General features: G+C 37.1%; 1 protein-coding gene across 1 annotated transcript in view; it reads left to right on the top strand.

Annotated features, from left to right (window-relative positions):
- Positions 1 to 865: 865 nt before the first annotated feature.
- Positions 866 to 22927, top strand: part of LOC105535388 (ATP-binding cassette sub-family A member 13-like) — a 231519-nt gene continuing 209457 nt past the window's right edge. Inside the window, exon 1 of the mRNA XM_011974456.1 lies at positions 866 to 973. Coding sequence (XP_011829846.1) covers positions 877 to 973 — 97 coding nt within the window. The 5' untranslated portion in view covers positions 866 to 876. The remainder of the gene's footprint in view (positions 974 to 22927) is intronic.

Raw genomic sequence — 22927 nt, 5'->3', positions numbered from 1 at the left:
ACACTCTGGGTGGTGCAGTCCTATGCCTGCAGACACAGAGCTGGTCCACGTCTTGCCAAGAGTGGAGCTCTAGCAGTTAGGACTGTGCTGCTGCAAGGCTATGTCTCTTTGACTTTTATGCTTCTTGTGCATTGTCCAGTGTTTATTTTAGAGATTCTCTTTCCGTCACTCCATAAATCCCTGCCAGCGATCCAGGTGCAGCTCAAGGGCCTCGATGTCTCCAACCCACCTCATTTCCCTTTGTGACGGCTCACACTTCTGCTTTCTCATCTTAATTTTGCTACTTTAGTCATAGTCTTTGGCTTTGAATAAATTGAGGTTAGACTTCTGCCTCCACTACTAACCAAGAAATGACTTCAAGCAAGTTATTTAATTAACTACCTTAGTGACATCATATATCACAGCCCATGGAAAGCACGCATTTAATGGGGATTTTTATGCATGAGATCCCATCTACTGTGAGTAAACTGAGCACTGCAATTTTATTGTCTGATTCACCTCTGAATTCCTAAGATGCTGGTACAGTGAGTCACAAACTTAAGTTGAATTGGATACACTATGTTACTATCTGTCCCCTCCCTGCCTGCCACTGCCTATGCATTTCACCAGCCTCCACTAGCCAGTGAGGGTCTGGGAGTTCACAGCCAAGTTTCGTTCATCTTTGCATTCTATGGGTAGCCTGTTTTGCTGAGACCTAAGTAGTCTTAGAGTTATGCCAATTAAATGGATGACAAAGTGAAACATATAGGGTGTGTTTGGCATATGTTGTCACAATAGATTAGGCAATTGAGGCAGTAGAAAAGAAATGCGATGTGTATAGAAACATAAAATAATACATGGCTGTTTTTTTTTTTTTTTTTCCAAAAGGTGTTTTTGATGCTTTTGCAAGATTCCAGCAAGAAATCTCACGTTGCCCTGGGGACTGAGTCAGAGCTGCAGAACCACAGGCCTGCAGGACATCTGCCTGGCTACTGTAAGTACAGAATGGCTTCCTGCATTTCTGCTGGAGGAACAATGACACCAGCCTTATTCAACATCCCTTGTTTTAAAAGTTGAATAGCAAGGTTCTGAAGTTAGTGAGGAGATGTGAGCGTATAGTGAGGGGGCAAGTAAATACAGGTCAGAGGCAAAGAACTTTGAGTTTTATCTTGGCTTGAAAAAAAACAACTGTGTGTTTATGGTACACATTTATCTTTTCTTCAGGACTTGACTTAGTATATAAAAAATTTCTCAATGTATACAGTTAGAGTAATGACCACCATTCATCTTCTTTTACTTTCATCACAAACTGGTCTGGCCTACCTGCGTGGTGTGCCTCTTATGTGCAGGCACCCTTCTGATAATGGATTTGCACGGCTTAACAAAGCCCCGGATGTGGGCTTTGCCTTCATGCAACCTCTGTCCATTTGGGACCAAATCATGGCTTCAGCATTTGTATGCAGCCTCCTTTATAGGCTTTAATGATTGAACAGAATCTGGATTTGGTGTCTAGGTGTGTGACTGAAGCTCCAGTTCAATCCAATTCCTGGCATATTTATTAGCAGCAACTCAGCAAGGATCGCTGAGCTGAGCTCTAGGGATGTGGAGGGTAATAAATCTAAGGCCTTCCTTCAGAGATTTCAGTCCGCCAGGCACATGAACTCATGAATAAATAACTAGAATTAAATATGTTATAACCTTTTATGATGTTTCCCAAATTGCATCCTCCTGACAACTGTAGGAATTGCTATTGCTGTACTTCCTCTTTAGCTCTTAGTAGTATCAGATTTGAAAAACATACAATTTAGCCATTAAAATAGATGTGTAGTAGTTTCTCGTTGTGGTTTTAATTTGCATTCTCCTAATGATTATGTTAAGCATATCTTTTTCTTTCCCACAGTTTTATTGAGATATAATTCACATAACACAATTCACTCATTTAAACAGGACCATTCAGTGGCTTTTGCTTTCTTCAGAGTTCTGCATTCGTCACCACAATCAACCTTAGACCATTTTCATTACTCTGAAAACTGGTGTCACTTAGCAATCACTCCTCGAAATCCCCATCCCTTCAGCCATACGCAACCCCTAATGTACTTTCAATCTCTAATAGATGTGCCTGTTTTGGACAATTTATATACATGGAATTGTAGTATGTGTGGCCCTCTGTGACTAGCTTCTTTCACTCAGCACAATGTTTTTGAGGTTCATCCATGTTACAGTATGCCAGTACTCAATTTATTTTGATTACCAAGTATTTCATTGTATAAATATATCACATTTTTGTTTGTCCATTCACCAGTTGATGGGCATTTGGGGTTTTTTCCAGTTTTTTGCTATTGCAAATATACTATTATGAACATTCATATACACATTTTTTGTGGATATGTTTTCTCTTACACATATACCTAGGAGTGAAATTGCTGAATTATGTTTCAATCATTTGTGAAACTGCTACCCTGTCATCTAAAAGTGATCACACCTTACATTCCAACCATTAGTATATGAAGGTTCTAATTTCTCCACATTCTCCCAACCTTTGTTATTATCTGCTGTTTTGATTATAGACACCTTAGTGGATGTGACACACGCCTTAGTGTGTATCTCATTGTGGATTTTATTTACATTTCACTGATGGCTAATGATGTTGAATATCTTTTCATAGGCTTCATGGCCATTTGTATGTTTTCTTTGGAGAAATCCATATTCAGATTTTTTTGTCCATTATTAAAATTGGGCAGATTTTATTTCTAAAGTTGGAAGAATTTCTAATTATGGAATTGTGTGAGTCAAGTGGAATGGTAACTAGGTTTTCATAAACGCCCTTTATGAAGCTGAAGAAGTTTCTGTCTATTCCTAATTGTGGAGTGTTTTTAATAATGAAAGGTGTTGGATATTGCCAAATGCTTTCTCTGCATCTATTGAGAGCATCATATGTTTTTTGTTTATGTATGTATTTATATGGTATATTTTTCATTTTTGGTAGTTAAAACAACATTGCATTCCTGGGATAAATTCTACCTGGTCATGTCATATATTGCTGGATTTTATTGTGCTAGTATCTTGTTGAACATTTTTGTGTCTTTATAGCAGACATTGGTCTGCAATCTTCTTTTCTTGCAATGTCTTTGTCTGGTGTTGTTATCATGGTTATCTTCACCTCACAGAATAAGTTGAGAGGTGATCACTTCTCTCCTATTTTCTGGACATGTTTGTGAATAATTGGTATTAGCTCTTCTTTAAATGTTTTGTAGAATTCACCAGTGAAGGCTTCTGGGCTTGAGCTTTTCTTTGTGGGTAGGTTTTTTTATTATTATTAATTCAATTATTTAATTGATGTAGGACTATTAGATTGTCTATATTTTTTTCAAATCAGTTTCAGTGTTTTGTGTCTTTGCAGGAATCTGTCCATTTCATTTCAGTCAATATGCTGTTTTATGTTGTTGGCGTACAATTGTTCATAGTAATCAGTTATAATTTCTTTTATTTTTTTAAAGTCTGTAGTGATGTTTGCCAAGTGCGGTGGCTCACGCCTGTAATCCCAGCACTTTGGGAGGCCAAGCTGGGTGGATCATGAGGTCAGGAGATCAAGACCAGCCTGGCCAACATGTTGAAACTCCATCTCCACTAAAAATACAAAAAATTAGCTTAGCGTGGTGGCAGGCGCCTGTAATCTCAGTTACTTGGAAGGCTGAGGCAGAGAATTGCTTGGACCCGGGAGGCAGAGGTTGCAGTGAGCCGAGATTGTGCCACTGCACTCTAGCCTGGACAAGAGAACAAGACTCTGTTTAAAAAAAGAAAAAAAAAAATGTCTGTAGTGATGTTTCACCTTTCATTTCCACTTCTAATAATTTGAGTCTTCTCTGTTTTCTTGGTTAATCTAGCTGAAGTGTTGTCAATTTTTGTAATGTTTTCACAGAATCAGCTTTTGGTTTTATTGATTTTTCTCTTTTCAATTTCATGAAATTCAGCTCTGATTTTTATTATTTTGTTTCTTTTGCTTACTTTATATTTAGTTTGCTCTGTTTTTCCAGTGTCTTCGGGTGGAAGTTTGCATTATGAATTTGAGATCTGTTTTTTATAATAATAAGCATTTACTGCTATACATTTTTCTCTAAGCATTGCTTCAGCTGTATCCTGTGAGTTTTGATATGTTGTATCTTCATTTTTCATTCATCTCAAAGTATTTTTAACTTCTCTTTTAATTTTTCATTTTTTATTTAGGTTGTGTTGATTTCCACATATTTGTGAGTTTCTAAATTCCTTTTTGTTATTAAAGTCCAATTTAATTTTATTGTGACCTGAAGAAAACCAGAATGGGTTCATATTTTTAGCAGAGACGGGGTTTCACCATGTTGGCCAGGTTGGTCTCAAACTTCTGACCATTGGAGGCGGAGGTTGCAGTGAGCCTATATTGTGCCACTGCACTCCAGCCTGGGCAACAGAGGGAGATTCCATCTCAAACAACAATGACAACAACAACAACAAATAATTTCTTTTCAATTTATTAAGGCTTGTTTTATGGTCTGTGCTGGAGAAAGTTCCATGTACCCTTGAAAAGAATGTTCATCTGTTGTGATAGGTGGTGTGTTCTATAGACATCTGGTATTTAGTTTGTGTGTAGTGGTTGTTCAAGTCTTTTGTTTTCTTGTTGATATTCCTGTAAATTATTTTATCTGTTAATAAAATTTGGGTATTGATATTTCTGATTACTATTGTAGAATTGCCTATTTCTCCCTTTACGTCTGTTGACTTCTGTTTTTATGTCTTTGGGGACTCTGTTAGGTACATAAATCATCACAATTTTGTATCTTCCAGATGTAAGGCTTCTTTCATATCTTTTATAGTCTTCTTTCCTTCTTGTATTCTTCCTGGTCTTTTTAGACAGTGCTGGCACTATACCTGATGAAGCAATTTTCGCAAAAATCTTTGTGCAACTTTCTTGGGTTTCAGTAATATGCATCCATTAGACAAAAGCCAGGTGGTTTTGAAATAACCTCTTCTCTATTTTTTGGCTTCTGCATAGATGGCAGAGGGAACCACACCACAAAGCTTCCTAGAGGTCCTCTGGTTTGGTTGAGTAGACCTGTGAGACACACTTGATCTTTTAAAAAATTTTTAAATTTTATGTATGTAACAAACCTGCCCATTGTGCACATGTACTCTAGAACTTAATGTATAATAATAATAATAAAAATCTATATACATTATAAATAACCCAGTTAAAAAATGATCAAACAACCTGAAGAGACATTTCTCTAAAGAAGACATGCAAATGGCCGACAGATATATGAAAAAATACTAAATTAATAGTCAACAGAGAAATGCAAATGAAAACCACAATGAGATATAACCTTATATCTGTTAGAATAGTTAATATTAAAAAGACAAAAGATAACACATGCTGGGGAGGTTGTCAAGAAAAAGGAATTCTTCCACACTGTTGGTGGGAATGTAAATAAGTATAGCCATGATAGAAAATAGTATAAAAGTTCTTTAAAAAATTAAAAATAAAACCACCATATGATCAAGGAATCCCATTACTTGGTATATATCCAAGGAAATGAAATCAGTATTTTAAAGAAATATCTACACTCTGATGTTTATTGCAGCACCATTCACAATAGTCAAGACATGGAATCAACCTAAGTGTTCATCAATGGGTGAATGGGTAAAGAAAATATGGCCTATGTACATAATAGAATACTATTCAGTCTTAAAAAAGAAGCAAATTCTGTCATTTGTGACAACATGGATGAACCTGGAGAACATTATTTTAAGTGAAATAAGCTAAGAACAGAAAGGCAAATGCTACATGATCTCACATATATGCAGAATTTTTAAAAGTTGAAGTCACAGAAATAGAGTAGAATTGTGGTTACTAGGGGCTGGGAGGGGATGTGGTGGGGAGATGTTGGTAAATGGATACAATATTTCAGTTATATAGGAGAAGTAAGTTCAAGAGATCTATTGTACAACATGGTGACTGTAGGTAATAACGTTTTTTATTCTTGAAAATCTCTAAAAGAATAGATGAGTTTTCTCACCACAAAAAAGTATGTGAGGTGTTGCATATGTTGATTAGCTTGGTTTAGCCACTTCACAAGGTATACATATTTCAAGACATCATGTTGTACATGATAGATATAATTTTTATTTGTCAACTATAATAATAAACAAATAATAGTTTACGACAGGTTAAAAAAAAAGAAAATCTACCAAGTGTGTTCAAACACATGCACGTAATATATCGTTGGAAGGGTAAAAAGATGCTGGTAATGGAGTTTGCCTCCAGGGGAGGAAACTGAGTAGCTGAAGGATTCTATAGCCCCCGTAGATTTGCACTATGTGAATTTTAGCAAGTGAAAATAATTTAAAAACAAAGAAAAATAAAAATAAGTACGGTACTCAAAAATTTTTTTTTTCATCTAGGACGTTTATTAGTAGTAGAAAATATCAAATGAATTAGCAAATGTGTTTTTATATATGATAAATTTATAATATATTGCACATATATTTATATAAATATATAATACCTGTCTCTTATACACATCTAGATGTGTATAAGAGACAGATATATATTTAATATAAATTTTACCATTTTAACCATATTTAAGTGTACAGCTCAGTGGCATTATGCACATTCACGTTGTTGGGCAACCATCACCATCATCCATCTCCAGAACTTTTTTATCTTCTCAAATTGAAACTCTGTACTAATTAGACAACAACTCCTCATTTCTCCATCTCCCAGTTCCTGGAAACCACCATTCTAGCCCATGTGGCTATGAATTTAACTACCTCATATAAATGGTATCATACAGTATTTGCCCTTTTGTGACTGGCTTATTTCACTTAGAGTAAGAGTTTCAGAGTTTATCCATGTTGTAGCAAGTGACAGAATTTCATTCTTTTATAAGGCTGAATAATATTCCAGTATATGTATGTATCATGTTTCATTTATCCATTTATCTGTTGATGGACATTTGTATTGATTTCATCTTTAAGCTACTGTAATAATGCTGCTATTAAAATTGGTGTACAAATATCTCCTCAAGCCCCCTGCTTTTACTTTTTTTGAGCATATAACAAAAAATGGAATTACTGGATCCTATGGTATGTTAAATTTTTTGAGAAATTGCCGTATCATTTTCCACAGTTATTGCACCATTTTACATTCCCAGCAGCCATGAACTAGGGCTCCAATTCCTTCACATCTTCACCAATGCTTGTTATTCCACTTTTTAAATAATAATCATCCTAATGGGTGTGAAGTGGTATCTTATTGTGGTTTTGATTTGCATTTCCCTAATGACTAGTAATGTTAAGCACCTTTTCATGTGCTTATTGACCATTAGCATATCTTCTTTGGAGAATCCTCTAGTAAGGCCTTTGTCCATTTTTGAATGGGATTGGTTTTTGTTTGTTTTTGTTGTGGTGAGTTGTAGAAGTTCTTCATGTTTTCTGGATATTAATCTCATATTCGAAATATAATTTGTAATTTTTTTCTCTTTCCATGGGCTACCTCTTTACTCTATTAATTGTGCTTTTTCTTGTACTGAAGTTTTTTATTTTGATGGAATTTAGCTTACCTATTTTGCTGTTGTTGTTGCCTGTGCTTGTGGTGGCAAACTCAAAATATCATTGGCAATTGCAATATCCTGAAGTTTTTTGCTGTGTTTTCTTCCAAGAAGTTTATAGATTTAGCTTTTACATTAAGGTCTTTGATTTATTTTGAGTTAATTTTCTATACTGTGTATGGTAGGTGTCTATTTTTATTCTCTTGCATATGGATATCCAGTATTCCCCACATCAGTTATGGAAATGACTTTTTCTCACTGAGTGGTTTTGGCTCATTTGTTGAAACCAATTGACGATATATGTGACTATTTCCTTCTGAGTTCTCTGTTTTATTCCATTGGTCTTTATGTCTGTTTTCGTGCCAGTTCCACACTCTTTTGATTGCCCTGGCTTTGTAGTAACCTTTGAAATAAGAAAGTGTGAATTCTCCAACTTTCTTCATATTTATCAATATTGTTTTAGCTATTCAGGGTCCCTTGAGATTCTGTATGGATTTTAAGATTAATATTTCTTTTTCTCCAAAATGTCACTAGAAACTTTTAAAGAATGGTGTTGATTAGTTTAGATAACATTGGATAGTATTGATATCTCAAAAATATTAAGTTTTCTAGTCCATAAACATAGACACAAGTGGAACATCCTGCCACTTGTTTGTATCTTTTTCATTTTCTTCAGTAACATTTTGTAGTGTTGAGTACAAGTTGCTTGCCCTCATGGTTGAGTTAATTCTTCAGTATTTTATTGTCTTTTATGTGATTGTAAATGAAATGATTTTCTTAATTTCCCTTTTCAGATTGTTCATTGCTAATGGAAGAAGTGCAACTAATATTCGTGTATTGATTTTGTATCATGAAACTTCGGTGAATTTGTTTATGAGTACTAACATTTTGTGCTTATGTGTATGTGTGTGTATTTTTTAGAGTTTTATACATCTAAGACTATGTCATCTGCAAACAGAGATACTTTTACTTCATCCTTTTGAATTTGGATGGCTTTTATTTCTTTTTGTTGTCTAATTGAGCTGGCTAGGACTCCCTGTGCTATCTTGAATAGAAGTGGTGAAAGTGAGCATCTTTGTCATATTCCCAATCTTAGTGGAAACATTTTTAGTCTTTCAATATTGAGTACAATATTGAATGTGGGTTTTTCATAAATGGCCTTTATTATGTTTAGGTAGTTTCCTTTTATTTCTGGTTGGTTAAGTGTTTTTATCATAATGTTATGCCCAGACCGTTTATTCCCCGAAGAAGACCACCAGAGTCCAGAGTCAAAGCTAAGCAGCAAGGATCTTTATTACAGGTTCGAACCTGGAACTCTCCCTGGCTCGCGAAACGAGACGGGCAGGAGAGCTCCCCCACTGAGCTCCGAGCAGTGTTATATAGTCTAAGAAAAGTGGGCATAGAGTTATTATACAAATCAGATATATGATTGGCTAGTGTTTGAACAAGGCGATTTGGCTAACTATGATTGGTTCCCGCCATTTCTGATGATTTCGGTTCAACCTTTGAGGCGGGAGAGCAGGTTTATGGCAGCAAGAGTTTATCTTACTTAAACATGTCTTGTGACCTTTACAAAATCTCTGGTACGTGCAGAAAAACAGGTACTCATAGAACTTACGAAATCTCTGGTATGTGCAAAACAAAATCTCTGGTACGTGCAGAAAAACAGGTACTCACAGAACTTACGAAATCTCTGGTATGTGCAAAGATTAGAGAGCAGAACAAAAGGTGTGGGGGGGGGGGGGGGGCTACACATCTATCTTTGTGTCCTTTCAATAACAAAGTGCTGAATTTTGTAAAAGTTTTTTATGTGTCAATTGAAATGATCATAGGTTTTTAAAATTTTATCCTTTTAACCCGTGATATTACACTGACTTTTTTTGTTTGTTGACTCATCCTTGCCTTTCAGGAATAAATCCTCCCTTGTCATGATGTATAATCATTTTAATATACTGTTGAATTTGGTATGCCAGTATTTGTTGAGAGTTTTTGCATCAATATTCATATGGAATATTAGTCGGTAGTTTTTTTTTTTTAATTATTATTTTGGTAGTTCCTTTGGCTTCATAACTCATTCTGTGAGGCTAGCATTGCCTCATACAGTGAATTAGGAAGTTTGTTCTCCCCTTCAATTTTTTTTGAAGAGTTCTAGGAGGCTTGTTGCTAATTCTTCTTTATAGGTTTGGTAGAATTTACCAGTGAAGACATCTTAGCTTCAGTTTTATTTTTTGGTGGGAATATTTTAATAATTGATTCTATCTCCTCACTAGCTATAGGTTTACTCAGATTTTCAATTGCTTTTGGATTCAGTCTTAAAAGTTTGTGTATTTTAGGAATTTATCCATCTTATCTAGGTCATCAAGTATGTTGGTACACGTTGTTCGTACTATTGTTATAATCTTTTTATTTCTGTAAAATTGGCAGTAACCTTCTTTTCTGACTTCAGTTATTTGAACATTCTTTCTTTTTGTCTTAGTCAATCTAGCTAAAGGTTTATCTATTCTGTTGATCTTTTTAAAGTACAAATTATTGACTTCATTGATTTTTCCCTATTGTTTTTCAACCTTGTATTTTATTCATCTCTGCTTTAGTATTTACTTCATTATTTCTGCTAGAGTTAGGTTCAGATTTTTTTCTTCTTTTCTTATTTTTTAAGGAATAATGTTAGAATGTCTACTTGAAGTCTTTCTTTTTACATAACAGAAGGATTTAGAGCTATATATTTCCTTCTTAGTGCTGCTTCTTCTGCAACCCAGAAATTTTGGTATGTTGTGTTTTCACTTCATTTGTTTCAGGGTATTTTCTAACTTTTCTTGTGATTTATTATTTGATCCATTTGTTTTTTTGACTGTGTTTTAAATTTCCACATATTTGTGAATTTTTCTGGTGCTTTTCTGTTGTTGATTTCTAGTTTCTTTCCACTGTGTTTGGAAAATACATTTTGTGTGATTTCAATCTTATTTAAAATGTATTAAGACTTGCTATGTTGTATAACATATGATCTATCCTTGAGAATGTTTCATATACACTTAAGAAAAATGTGTATTCTGTTGTTGAGTAGAATGATCTGTTTATGTCATTTATGTACAATAGTTCTATAGGGTTGTCCAATTCTTTGTGTCTTTGTTGATATTCTGTCTGGTTATTCTAACCAATTTTGAGAGTGAGGTATTGAGGTTTCCTACTGTTACTGTAGTGCTATTTTTCCCTTCATTTCTTCCAATATTTGCTTCATATGTTATGAGCTCTCATGAGGGGTACCTATGCATCTCCAATTGGTACGTCTTCTTAGTGAACTGACTCTTTTATAAAAGGGTCAACATAATGTTCTTTGTCTTTTGCATCTACTTTTTACTTAAAGTTTATTCTATCTGATATTAGAATAACCACCCTTCTGTCTTTTGGTTACTATTTGCATGAAATGGCTTTTCCCATCATTTTACTTCTAATCTATGTGTATCCATAGACTTAAAATGTGTCTCTGATAGAAGCATGCATTTGGATCCTGATTTTTAGTCAATGCTGCCAATCTATGTATTTGGTTCATATATTATTTATATATTGCTTTCCTGATTTTCTTTAGTTCTTCATCTGTGTTTTCCTTTAGCTTTTGGAGATTATTTGATAGTAGCTTTAAAATCTTTATTTAGTATGTGTTTCTTTAGAGACTGTTTCTAGAAGTTATTTCTTCTTTTAATGGGTCGGATTTCCCTGTTTTTCTTTGTCTAAATAATCGTTTGTTGGGAGCTGTGCACTTGATAAAATAGCCACTTCCCCTAATCTTTGCAAATTGGTGTGGAATACTTCTGCTAATTAGTGATCCCTTGAGTCTTGAGTCCAGCCTGGGGTAACGGCTTATGGTCTTCTTAGTTATTTTCTGGGCACGTAGCCTATCTGAGCCTCTGTAAATGTGTGCTATTGCCTATTTCTTCTGATGTTCCTTCACCACTTCCAAATGCCTTAGCTTTTCAGAAAGTCTCACCTTTTATCCCAATGCCTCAAATGTTTTAATGCATTCCCCTATCCATAATCTTTTTGCCTCAGGCACCCATACACCTGCACTCCTCCTTTAGTTTTCATGTGCTCTAATGCCCACCAAATGCCTTCCATGGTTTCCAATCTTAGATCTAAACTATGCTCTTATTCTTGTGTGCTTGCTGAATCAGGTGAGACAGATACCAGTCCTTTCGCCACTCTACAGCCAGGCAAGAATTTTGAAAACGATTTGCATTTTGTTCTTTCTGCCCTGAAGGAGAGATCAGGAATTGAGCCATTTCTTTGACCTCACCAATATGAGAAGAGGTGAGCAAAGTCAAGTAAAACACCACAGAATTTTTCCTACCATTTCAGTGTGTTTTGTTTGTTTGTTTTTGATTGGTAGTTTGGTTGGTGGCTGTAGATCTTAGACTAACTTTCAGAGCTCTTGTAAAGTTGTTTTAGTCAGTCTGTAGTTGTTTATTTAGTGTTTCTATGGGGACAGGGGAGTTTGGACTTCCTAATCTGACATCTTGCTGATGTCACTCTATCCTCTTAATCTTTTTAGGGGACCAATTTTTTGACTAAATACTGGCATTTTGTGAGCTTTTTGAGGTTTGAGCAGAAGGTTCTATAGTCACATACGCAGTCTTTTTTTTTTCTGCCATGTTATCAATAGCTTTTCTTGACTTTTACTACTTTTTCTTTTTTTAACCTGTTGAGGCTGAGAGTTATCAAAATTTTATCAGTTTATTTACCTATTTTTTGTTTACTTTTGTTTACATTTCTTTCCTCATTTTATCTCTCTCCTCTCTCATTTTACTGTAAGTTCCAGTAGCAATGAGGCAGCACCTTCAATTCTTTTTTGGAAATCTCCTTAGCTAAATATCCAACTTTGTTGCTAACAAATTCTGTTTTCCACCTAACCACGTAACCGCAGGAGACAATTTTGCTAAGTTTGTTTTTTTTTTTTTTTTAAACTAATGATCTAACCAAGGAAGTTTAGGTTTTCTCTAGCATACTTCCAAAAACTCTTTCATCCAAACCCTTTCCATGATTTCAAGTTACCCTTACATTTTTAAGTATTTGTTATGTCACTTCTCCATTTCCAGTTTCCAAAATTTATTTTAGTTTTCTGTTGCTATTGATAAATTACCATCAACTGAACAGATTAAAACAATACCTATTTATTGTCTCACAGTTTCTTTTGGTCAAGGGGCTGGGCACAGTCCAACAAGTTCTCTGCTTAGGAGCTCACAAAGCTGAATAAAGGTATCATTAGGACTGCATTTTTATCTAGAGCTCAGGGGTCTCTTCCAAACTTGTTTAGGTCCTTGGCGGAATCAGTTCCTTGAGGTGCCCATTTTTTGGCTGGCTGTCAGCTGGGGGCTGCTCTCAGTTCCGAGAAGTCACCCTCAGGTCTTAGTTATGTGATAAAATGTTTACGAAAATCTAATAATCATATTTTCTTTAAATGCTCTCTTACATATAAAAGTTATTAACAAATATATCTCAAAGGAAATGAATGCTCCGAAATTAAACCTTTAGGCAAAACGCTAATAACCAAAAGAGCAAATAATGTGTATGTCCAGTTAAAATAAATTTTGACGTAAAGAGTATAGAGACCAATTATGATATATGCAGGAGAATATTACTACATAGAAATAAGATAAGCAAAAAATGCATTTATGGAATTAACAGACTTTTGTAATGCTATGTAATTCCTTTTACATAATGCTCAAAAACAGGCACAATCATACTAAAGTGATAGATTCACCCTTGGGCATAAACAATTGTATAGGAGCTCTATCAGAAGTAAACTGGCAGTTTACTGCTTCAAAGTGAGCAGGATAATCTGTTTTGATTAATTTAAAGAAAACTGATTAGCATTCTTAATGAGATTTGTAAAATGTCTTCACCTTTGTCATATGATGTAGTTTAATTGTGGGAATAACAGCTATTGTATTCAAGGTCTCACTCACACTCAAGGGGAGGGGATTGTCCAGGGATTTGTGTCACTGGGGACTACTTTAGACTTCTTCCTACCAAAACAGTATTATAACAAGCTAAACTGAAAATCCACAACTTAAGCCTCTCTTCATATTTATTAGCCATTTGCATTTCCTCTTTTGTAACAATGTTGTTCCTTACCTTTACACATAAATTACGTATTTATTTAAGAATAGTGTTCTAAATTTATTGTCACTAACATAAACTGCATACATCTTATAGTAAATGGCATAGATGTTAATTGTACAATCAGATGGATTTTTCCATGGTACATATCTGTGTAACCACCACCCAGATTGAGCTAGAAAATTCCCAGTACTTCAGCAGGCACCCTCACATCCCCTCCAGGTCAAATCCCTCCCCACAAGGGTAACTGAATTACTTTAGAATAATTGTGCCTGTTTCTGAACTTTATATAAAAAGAATCATACAGAATATATGTAAAAGTCTGTGTTTTTTTCTATGTATGTATTTTGTCTCTGAAATTCATCTATGTAATTGCTTGTGTAATTTCTATGTAGTAATATTCCCTGCATGTATCATAATTGGTCTCTACATTCCACTGTTTATGTCAAAATTTATTTAAACTGGACATACACATTATTTTTTTTTGATTATTAGCATTTTGCCTAAAGCTTTAATTTCTCAGTGTGCAGTTTTAAAAAATATTAGTTAATAACTTTTATATGTAAGATTGAATTTAATGAAAATATGATTATTAGGTTCTCATAAACATTTTGTCAACATGAGAATTTAGGATAATTTATGTCGAAGATGTATTGCCTCTATATATCCTCTATATATCCTCTTTATTATGCCTATACATCTGTTTTAAAAATGATAATTTTGTGTTCTGAATTTGGAGAACATTATTAAAAAACCCATGTAAATAATTTGGAAATAAAACACATGCAATAAAAGCTAATGCTATATGAAAAAGGGTGATGTTTTGAATTTAAGAAAGAACCCGGAAGAAAGAAAAATTATGTTTTTATTGCCATTATAAAATATGATATAAAAATGTAATTTTATTTATCATTCAAATTATAAATCTGGGACTTGGAATGTATATTATTTAAGAATCGATTTAAGTATTTCATTACCAAATAAGAAGTAAGTCCAGGATGCATTAAAACAAATTTGGTATGAGATTGCCTACGTTTGCCAATTTTATTATATTCTGCAAATTCCTCCTATAAAACTCCACATGAGGCCTCAGCCTAAGTCCAGTTTATGTTACTTAGTAGATATAACTTAATCACAACATTAGCTCAGGATATTGGACACAGTGTGCATTAATGTCTTCTAAGTAAAGTGATTTAGTTGCTTTTTGTGTTGTGTGTGTATGTGATCTACGCTGGAGAAATTCAATTTCTACAGTAACCATTTACAAAAGCCTTTCTCCTCCTGTTGGTGCCCTCACAGATTACTCTTTTGTTATTGATTCCTACTCCTGGGCTGCACCTGCCTGTGGGCACCCCTTCTCTCTACAGATGCCATATGTCTTCAGAAACAGTCTTTTAAGGGCTAGCTCTGAAATAACTCACTCCTTGCTTTTCTGAGGGATGGATGAAGGCAAAATAAAATATAAAATATATACTTTTTAATCATAGGGACCCGAGTAGCAAATGAGTTATGAAGACCGATGCCTGCAACTGCACTTTTCTCCTTGTCTCTGCACTGCAGAGTGTGGAAGTCACTTCTTCATGGAGAAAGAAACTATTTATTAGCTGCCTGAAGTGGATCGGACACTATGATAGGCACTTTACGTGATCTGGATTTTCTCACTTCATCATTACAGTCAGTTTGCAAACAGACTTTCCTATCTCTGTTATTGGATGTTATAGAGACGTGATTTGGATTTCTGGGCAGTGTTGAGAGCCCTATTACTAAGAATCTACTATAGAGACTGTAAACTGTAAGTGATAAAAATGCTAAACTTACTGAGAAAAAAGAATGAAAACTGTGCAATGAGTAACAACAAATTAGCATGGTGAAACCTACAAGAGAACTGTGTGCTAAATGTTGGAGGAACATGTAGCACAGAGTAAATAACTGCTCAGAAGAGCTGAGAGGCTTCCAGAGGAGGGACTGTGTAAACAGAGGCTGTGTGAGTGCTGTACCATGGCCAGTGCCCATGGGGGCCAGCTTTTACTCTAGATCAAGTCAGGTGGCATGAACACACAGTGTGTCCCATTGCACCGCCGAGCTGCTGGGTTGAGAAATCAACCAGTCAAACTCTCACGTTGCCCATGTGTAAGCTCTTCAAGAAAATGACTTCCCCAGTTGTATTATGACTTCCCCAAGTTGTAGTTGTATTGGCAGCTCAGGCTGCCAAACAAACTACTACAGACTGAGCAGCTTAAACAACAGACATTCATTATCTCACAGTTATTTTGTAAACCTCTAAACTGAGGTTTAGAGATGTTATCTGATTTGCCCAAACCCTCACCAGGTTCAGCATGAAACTCCCATCCAGGCACAATGCCTGTATGTATCCTCTTTCTTACGGCTATACATCTGCCACTGCAGTTCCTTTGGGTCCCTTTTTAAATAATTTTTATTTTTTGAAAAGACTTTTCCAAGGCCCAATATACATAAATCATTGCATTTATAATGTCTAGTATATACTAAGTACTTAGTGTAATGTTTAGAATATACATAATTCACTGAATTAACTAGTCAGCTTCCTGAGAAATTGAGTGATCTCACGACTGAATGATGACCTGGAGAGTTTGTTACAACACAGATTATTGGGCTTCACCCCCAAATCTTCAGAGTCAGGAAGTACAGGATGGGGCCTGAGAACTTGCATTTCTAACGAGTTCTCAGGAGATGCTGTTAGTCCATACATGACATCTGGAGATACACTGCTTTGGTGTGGTGGAAAAAGGAGAATTCTACTTACAATCATAAGTTATGGGGCTATTCTCTCTTTTAGTGGCTTTCTAGCTGTGCGCTGGTGTTACGGACTGAACTGTGTTCCCTGTTGGTTGAAGTCTTCACCCTCAGTACCTCAGCATGTGACTATTGTTAGGACTTTAAAAAAGGTAATGAAGACTAAATGACATCAAATAGGTGGATCCCTATAAGAAGAGGAAATTTACGCATACAAAGAGACACCAGGGATGCACACACATAGAGATAAACCACGTGAGGGAGAAGACAGCCATCGGCAAACCAAGGAGAGAAGCCTCAGGAGAAACCAACCCTGCCCACACCTTGCTCTTCTTGGTGCTGACAACCGTGAGATAATGATTGTTGTTTCAGCAGCTCAGGCTGTGGTAGTTTGTTTGGCAGCCTGAGCTGACTAATACAACTGAGGAAGTCATTTCCTTGATGAGCTTACACATGGGCAATTTGAGAGTTCAGCTGGTTGATTCCTCAGCCCAGCCACTCGACAATGGGATGGGGCATTCTGTGTGTTCATGCCACTTGACTTGATCTAGAGTAAAAACTGGCCCCCATGGGCACTGGCCATGGCACAGCACTTGCGCATCCTCTGTTTACACCATCCCTCCTCTGGAAGCCTCTCAGCTCTTCTGAGCAGTTATTTACTCTGTCCTACATGTTCCTCCAGTATTTAGTACATGCTTCTCTCATAGGTTTCACCTAGCTGATTTGTTGTTACTCATCGTGTGGTTTTCAGTTTTTCCCAGTAGGTTTAGCATTTTTATCATTTAGAGTTTGCAGGCTCTACAGTAGATTCTTAGTAACAGAGCTCTCAACACTGCCCAGAAATCTAGCCATGTTTCCCTGGCCAACTCTCTCTTCTTGTGCCAAGTCAATTTCAAATGTCCCCTCTCCTCATGACTCTGGTTTCTCCTCCTCTCACTCCCATTGGAGGAGGAGGTTCCTGCCTCAGAGAGAAAATAAGAGTGAGTAAATCCATCCACCTCCCACTCTCTCCCACCTGCATCCTCTTTCCTTCCTGTTACAGAGAGAGTAGGGCCCTCTTCCCAGGTGAGGCTGATTTCTTTGCCAAGATGAATCCTTTCCCACCTTTGAAGGAAGAAATCATTGCTTTCTGTTTTCAATGCCTCCCCATGTCCTGAATCTTTCTCATTAGGGATTAAACATGCTCATGGCTCTTCTTTTGCTAGAGACATAGCAGCATAAGAGAAACAAAACCCATCCTTCAAATCATTTCCTTGCAGATACCTCCCTAGCTCTCTCCCCTTTACAGCCAAACTTCTTTCTCAAGAGTTGTGGAGACAAGCTGTGACTCGCATCATCGTCTCTCACTTAAACCTCGGTCAACTCAGATATGTGCCGTTCTCCCACCATCCCACTCAAAAGGCCTGTTTTAATTTCACTGGTGTCCAGTACATCACTAGTTTCAAAAGGCATCATCCTTGATCTCTAAGCTGTATCCAGCGTCCTCTTTTTGGGCAAAACTTTATTTCTTTGGACCCTATGACACATCACTTGTCTTCCTCTGAGTATGCATCCTCACCTCACCTCCTCCTTCATCCTGACCTTCATCTGTTAGAGTTCTACCATGCTCATCCAGTCCCTGAGCTCTCTTCTCTCTTTATTCTTCCCAGGGGTCATTTTGTCCCTGACTGAGGTTTCATCGTTTCCATTGGGTGGCTGCTCACACATCTAGGGTCAGCTCAGATCACCTCTCTTGTCTATAACTGCCTGCTGAACAACTCCATTCTAACGCCTCCCAGGTACCTCCATCTCAACACATTTATGTCCAACTCATGATTTTAACCCAGAAAACTTTTCTCTGGCTCATTCTTTGTCTTAGAGAATATTGCTGCTCTCTACCTAGTTTACAAACCAGAAATGACAGAGTTATTCACGAGCTTTTTCCGAGCTTTTTCCTCTTGCCCTCCATATGTAGCCATCCCTAGATTCCATCAGGGCATGCTATACACTGCAGCCAGGTCTTTCTTTTTCCTTTTCTTATTTATTTATTTATTTGAGACAGAATTTCACTCTTGTCACCCAGGCTGGAGTGCAATGGCGAGATCTCAGCTCACTGCAACCTCCAGTTCCTGGGTTCAAGCGATTCTCCTGCCTCAGTCTCCTGAGTAGCTGGAATTACAGGTGCCCACCACCATGCCCGGCTAATTTTTGTATTTTTAGTAGAGATGGGGTTTCACCATGTTGACCAGGCTGGTCTTGAACTCCTGACCTCAGGCGATCCACCCACCTCAGTTTCCCAAAGAGTTGGGATTACAGGCATGAGCCACTGTGCCCGGCCTAGCCAAGTCTTAAGAATAAGTATTTGATCACATATTCTCCCTCCCAAATATTTAATGATTTTTCATCTTCTGGGACTCAAATTCAGCTCATGGACTCCTAAGATGATACAAGGACTGGATCCTGACTGCACCTTGTCTATGCCAGTTGGACTCCTTTTAGTTTCTTAAACAGATCAATCTCCTTCTTGCCCCCAGAATCTTTACAACAGCTCTTCTCCCTGCCTGGAATATTGTCTCCTCTTTCCCCCTTCTCTGAGCTAATCTTTGTTCATTCTTCAGTATGTGATTTATTTGCAGAGTCGTCTTCATCTTGCCAGACCGAGTTAGATCCCTCCAGATAAATGCTCATGCTCCCCTCTTATGCGTCACAGCACCTGTGGCAGGTTGTATTTAAATAGCTAATTGCGAGTGTTTCACATCTTTGCCCAGTGAAAGAATGCAAATCCACTGGCGCTGTCTCATGTGTGGCTGTATTTCTGGCAGGGAATGCAGTGTCTGTCATAATAAACTTGGAATATAGGTTGCTTGCCTGACTAACAGACCAGCTGAATGAGAAGGGAGACCTGCATATCAAGGCAAGTGGTAACCGCTTGGCCTTACCTGGGTTTTACTCTAGGGCTTCTGGAATCCATGTATCACTGCACGTATCCGGCGTTTGGGGGCCCTATCCCACCTACAGAATTAACAGTCCCACAGTGTTGGCCACAGTGATGTGGCCAACTGATGTGGTCCAACTGATGTACCACTGCCTTGGTTACTGTGTTTGGAATGTAGTTTTAAGAGAAGGAGCCTTTTTAAAGAAGGTTTAAAAATCACCTGGGTACTTATGAAGATGGCATATTCTTAGGCCTAACTTTGACAAATTTGGATTCTAAAGACCTAGGCATTTACATTAAGGAGCACCCCAATTTCCTTGATTTGGATGGTTTGTGACCACTATTATGAGAAACATCCTATTAGAGTATCTTTAAGCTCAAAGTTTATGTGAAAGATCACAAATCTATCTAATACTGAGGAATTTGGGGAGACATGATTGTTTTCTTTATATAATGCTTTGTCATGCCCTTGTTTTAAATAGAAACCTTATTCCCTGATGTGAGACCTGAGATTACATTTACATACCCCTTTACATACAATTCTGTTCCTTTTTTCTCCCACAATTTAATCTTCTGTATTTCATTCCTAATTACTGCTTCTTCTGATGATGGAAAGCAATTTTGGCAGTGATTAATTTGAAGGGTCTGCAACCTCTCCTTTGCTTTTTAAGACAATTCTGTTTGCACAGCCCATCCTATGAAGGGCTACTCGAACTCTCTGCCTCTTCAGAGAGCTGTTCCAAATTCTTTGTGTGTCTCCTAGGCTTAACCATGGTGCTAATGCTAGAGTGCTGTCTTTTCTTCTTTATCCAAATTTCCTCAAATTTCAAAAATCACCCTCCCTGGAAGCAAGGTGGGAAGAGACATGGCTGCCGCCAATTATACAGGCCAAAGAAAGTTTGTTTTCCACATTAGCTAAAAGCAGCAGAGAGAGAATGGCAGGGTGCTTTGCAGAAAAGAGTCTGCCAAAACAAAATGGAATTGAAATAGATTTGGGCAGGATAAATGCTGGTGGCAGGTGCCAGAAAGCAGCAACTTCTGTCAGGAGCAGTGAAAAGAGAAGAAAATATGTATAATTCTTGCAGCCATGCAGATCAGAGCTACTAAATAAAGTTCCTGAGGTTAATGATAAGTAGTTCAAAACCTCATCTTCTGTACTGGAATATCATATTCCTGTGAGATATTTAACAAAAGATGAGCTTAACTCATCTTAAATGTAGTCATTGCCTCAAAAGTGGGTAATTCAGACAGGACTTGTTCTGAGCAACTTTCACTAACATATCTACCTCCAGGAAGCTAAGGATAAATGGGCCCTTGAAAGCATCTTCAATCCTGTTTCAACACCCGCCTCCTCACTGCCATCTAGGAGAGTTGAGTAGGGCATCTTGAACTGGCTCCTTTAATTCCATCTTCCCCCCTACTGCCATAATCTCATTTCTTTCTCCCTAGTGGATAGAGATACTTGGGAATACTATGAGCAGCTGCATTTATCTGTCTTCAGACCATGGTACAAAATCATGACTTTGCTTTGTTAACTAACTTTGTTTATACTCTGAAAATCATATTGCACTGAAGCCCCTGTTAGTGACTTGAAAACTGCTCCTGAATGAGGCCCACTAGGTGCGGCTGTCAAAGTTGAGAGTGAAATTAAGAGGTTAAAGGAACTGCAGAGGCGGTATTAGGTTTTCTGAGGAGGGGAAGAATGTACCTAGGAGAGAGAGAAGCCGCATCGCAGGAAGGCAACACACAGATAGGGATGCTGAATACAATATTTGGTCAATATCTATCCATTCAATCACTCATCAGATCTTACGGAGCATCTCATTTGGGCCGGGGAGTGAGATTAAAGCTGAAGATATTGAGATGAATTTAAATGGAGCTCCACTCCTTCTGGTTTCAAGGACCTGAGTGCATAAGTGGAAGGTGATAGGAACAGTGAGGGAGATGAACAACGGGCTCAGGTTGGAGAGAAGATTTGATAGTAGGGAAATTTTTCTCTTTTTTTAGCTATATTTATTGACCCTCACTTGTGCCAGATCACCTTTCTTGGCTCAGATCACTATAAGGGCTCCTGGTTGCATTATCATCAGTAACTTTTCCAAGAGGAGCTGTCTGAGCCAGACTTCCAATGGGCAGATGCCTGACAGCAGAGTCCACATGGCTGCCCCCATAGAACCTTGCCTCCCAAATGTGACCAAAATAGAAATCAGAGAGCAGGGTTAAGGCTGAGATCATAATTACGGTGCAGCAAAAGTATCTCTCTCCCTAACCATCAATGACAACTGCGAAGGAAGCTCAGGTTTGGAAACTCAAGTGTGAATCTGTTTAGAGACTGCAGGAAGACCTGTCTTTGGTGCATATTTAGAGTTTAGGTGCCTTGCCCAGGTAGTACAGGCACTTTAGTGATACTGCTGGGTTTGCACCACCTATTCAATACCCGTGATTCCCCAAATGTCAACTCACTGTCTTTTCAGTACAGGTTTAATCAAAAGTGCTTCAGCAACCTTTATTCAAAAAATGTGGCTGGGTTTAAGGGATGACCTTATTCCCCTGTGAAATAGTAATTTGATCTTTTGACATTTTGGCTATTACAATCATAGGGCATTGCAAAGAACCAAATCAGTGATGAATTAGCCACACAGGAATTGGAAATTTTAATGGCATGACACGTAGCATTTTTCTTTTACCTATGTTTTTAAAGAAAAATTACGTTTGAAAAAGCAGTATAGTGGTTATAAGAAATGAACAGATAAAGTATCACATAAATGGATAAGATATAATTATGAGATTATCAATAAAACAGTTTAGATAAATGTAGCCTCCACTTATTAGCTTCTTTAAAGAATTAAGCTTAATATTGATTTTACTTTTTAAGAATATATTTAATTAACCTAGCTTTATTTATTTATTTATTTATTTATTTATTTATTTATTTGAGACAGAGTCTTGCTCTGTTGCCCAGGCTGGAGTGCAGTGGTGCAATCTTGGCTCACTGCAACCTCCACCTCCCAGGTTCAAGCAATTCTCCTGCCTCAGCCTCCTGAGTAGCTGGGATTACAGGCACCCACCACCACACCTAGCTAATTTATGTGTTTTTAGTAGGGATAGGATTTCACCACGTTGGCCAGGCTGGTCTCAAACTCTTGACCTGCAGTGATCTGCCCACCTGGGCCTCCCAAAATGCTGAGATTACAGGCGTGAGCCACCGTGTTAAGCCCCTAGCAGTTTTAAAATTTGTATATGTCTGTATTGCCATATTCAATAAATAATTGTTTTTCAGGTTTTATGTTGTGTTAGTAAGCACTCACATGCCATAAAAACATTCTTTTATTTCTTTTCTTTTCCTTTTGATTTCTCTCTATTCCCTTTTCTATTTCCTCTCTCCTTCCTTCCTTCTCCTTCTCTCCTCTCCTCTTCCCTTTTCTTTCTTAAAAAGAAGATGCTTGATTTTATTGGCTCTCTACTTGGGGAAACAAAAACGTTTTGAATAAGACAATTTAGCAATGATTTGGATAAATGTCATATATAATCTATATATTATATAATTATATAATATATGTAATCAATATAT

This window comes from Mandrillus leucophaeus, unplaced genomic scaffold (genome assembly GCF_000951045.1).
Source record: "Mandrillus leucophaeus isolate KB7577 unplaced genomic scaffold, Mleu.le_1.0 Scaffold1454, whole genome shotgun sequence".
Classification (NCBI taxonomy): Eukaryota; Metazoa; Chordata; class Mammalia; order Primates; family Cercopithecidae; genus Mandrillus; species Mandrillus leucophaeus.
This window is presented reverse-complemented; position numbering and strand designations above follow the sequence as displayed.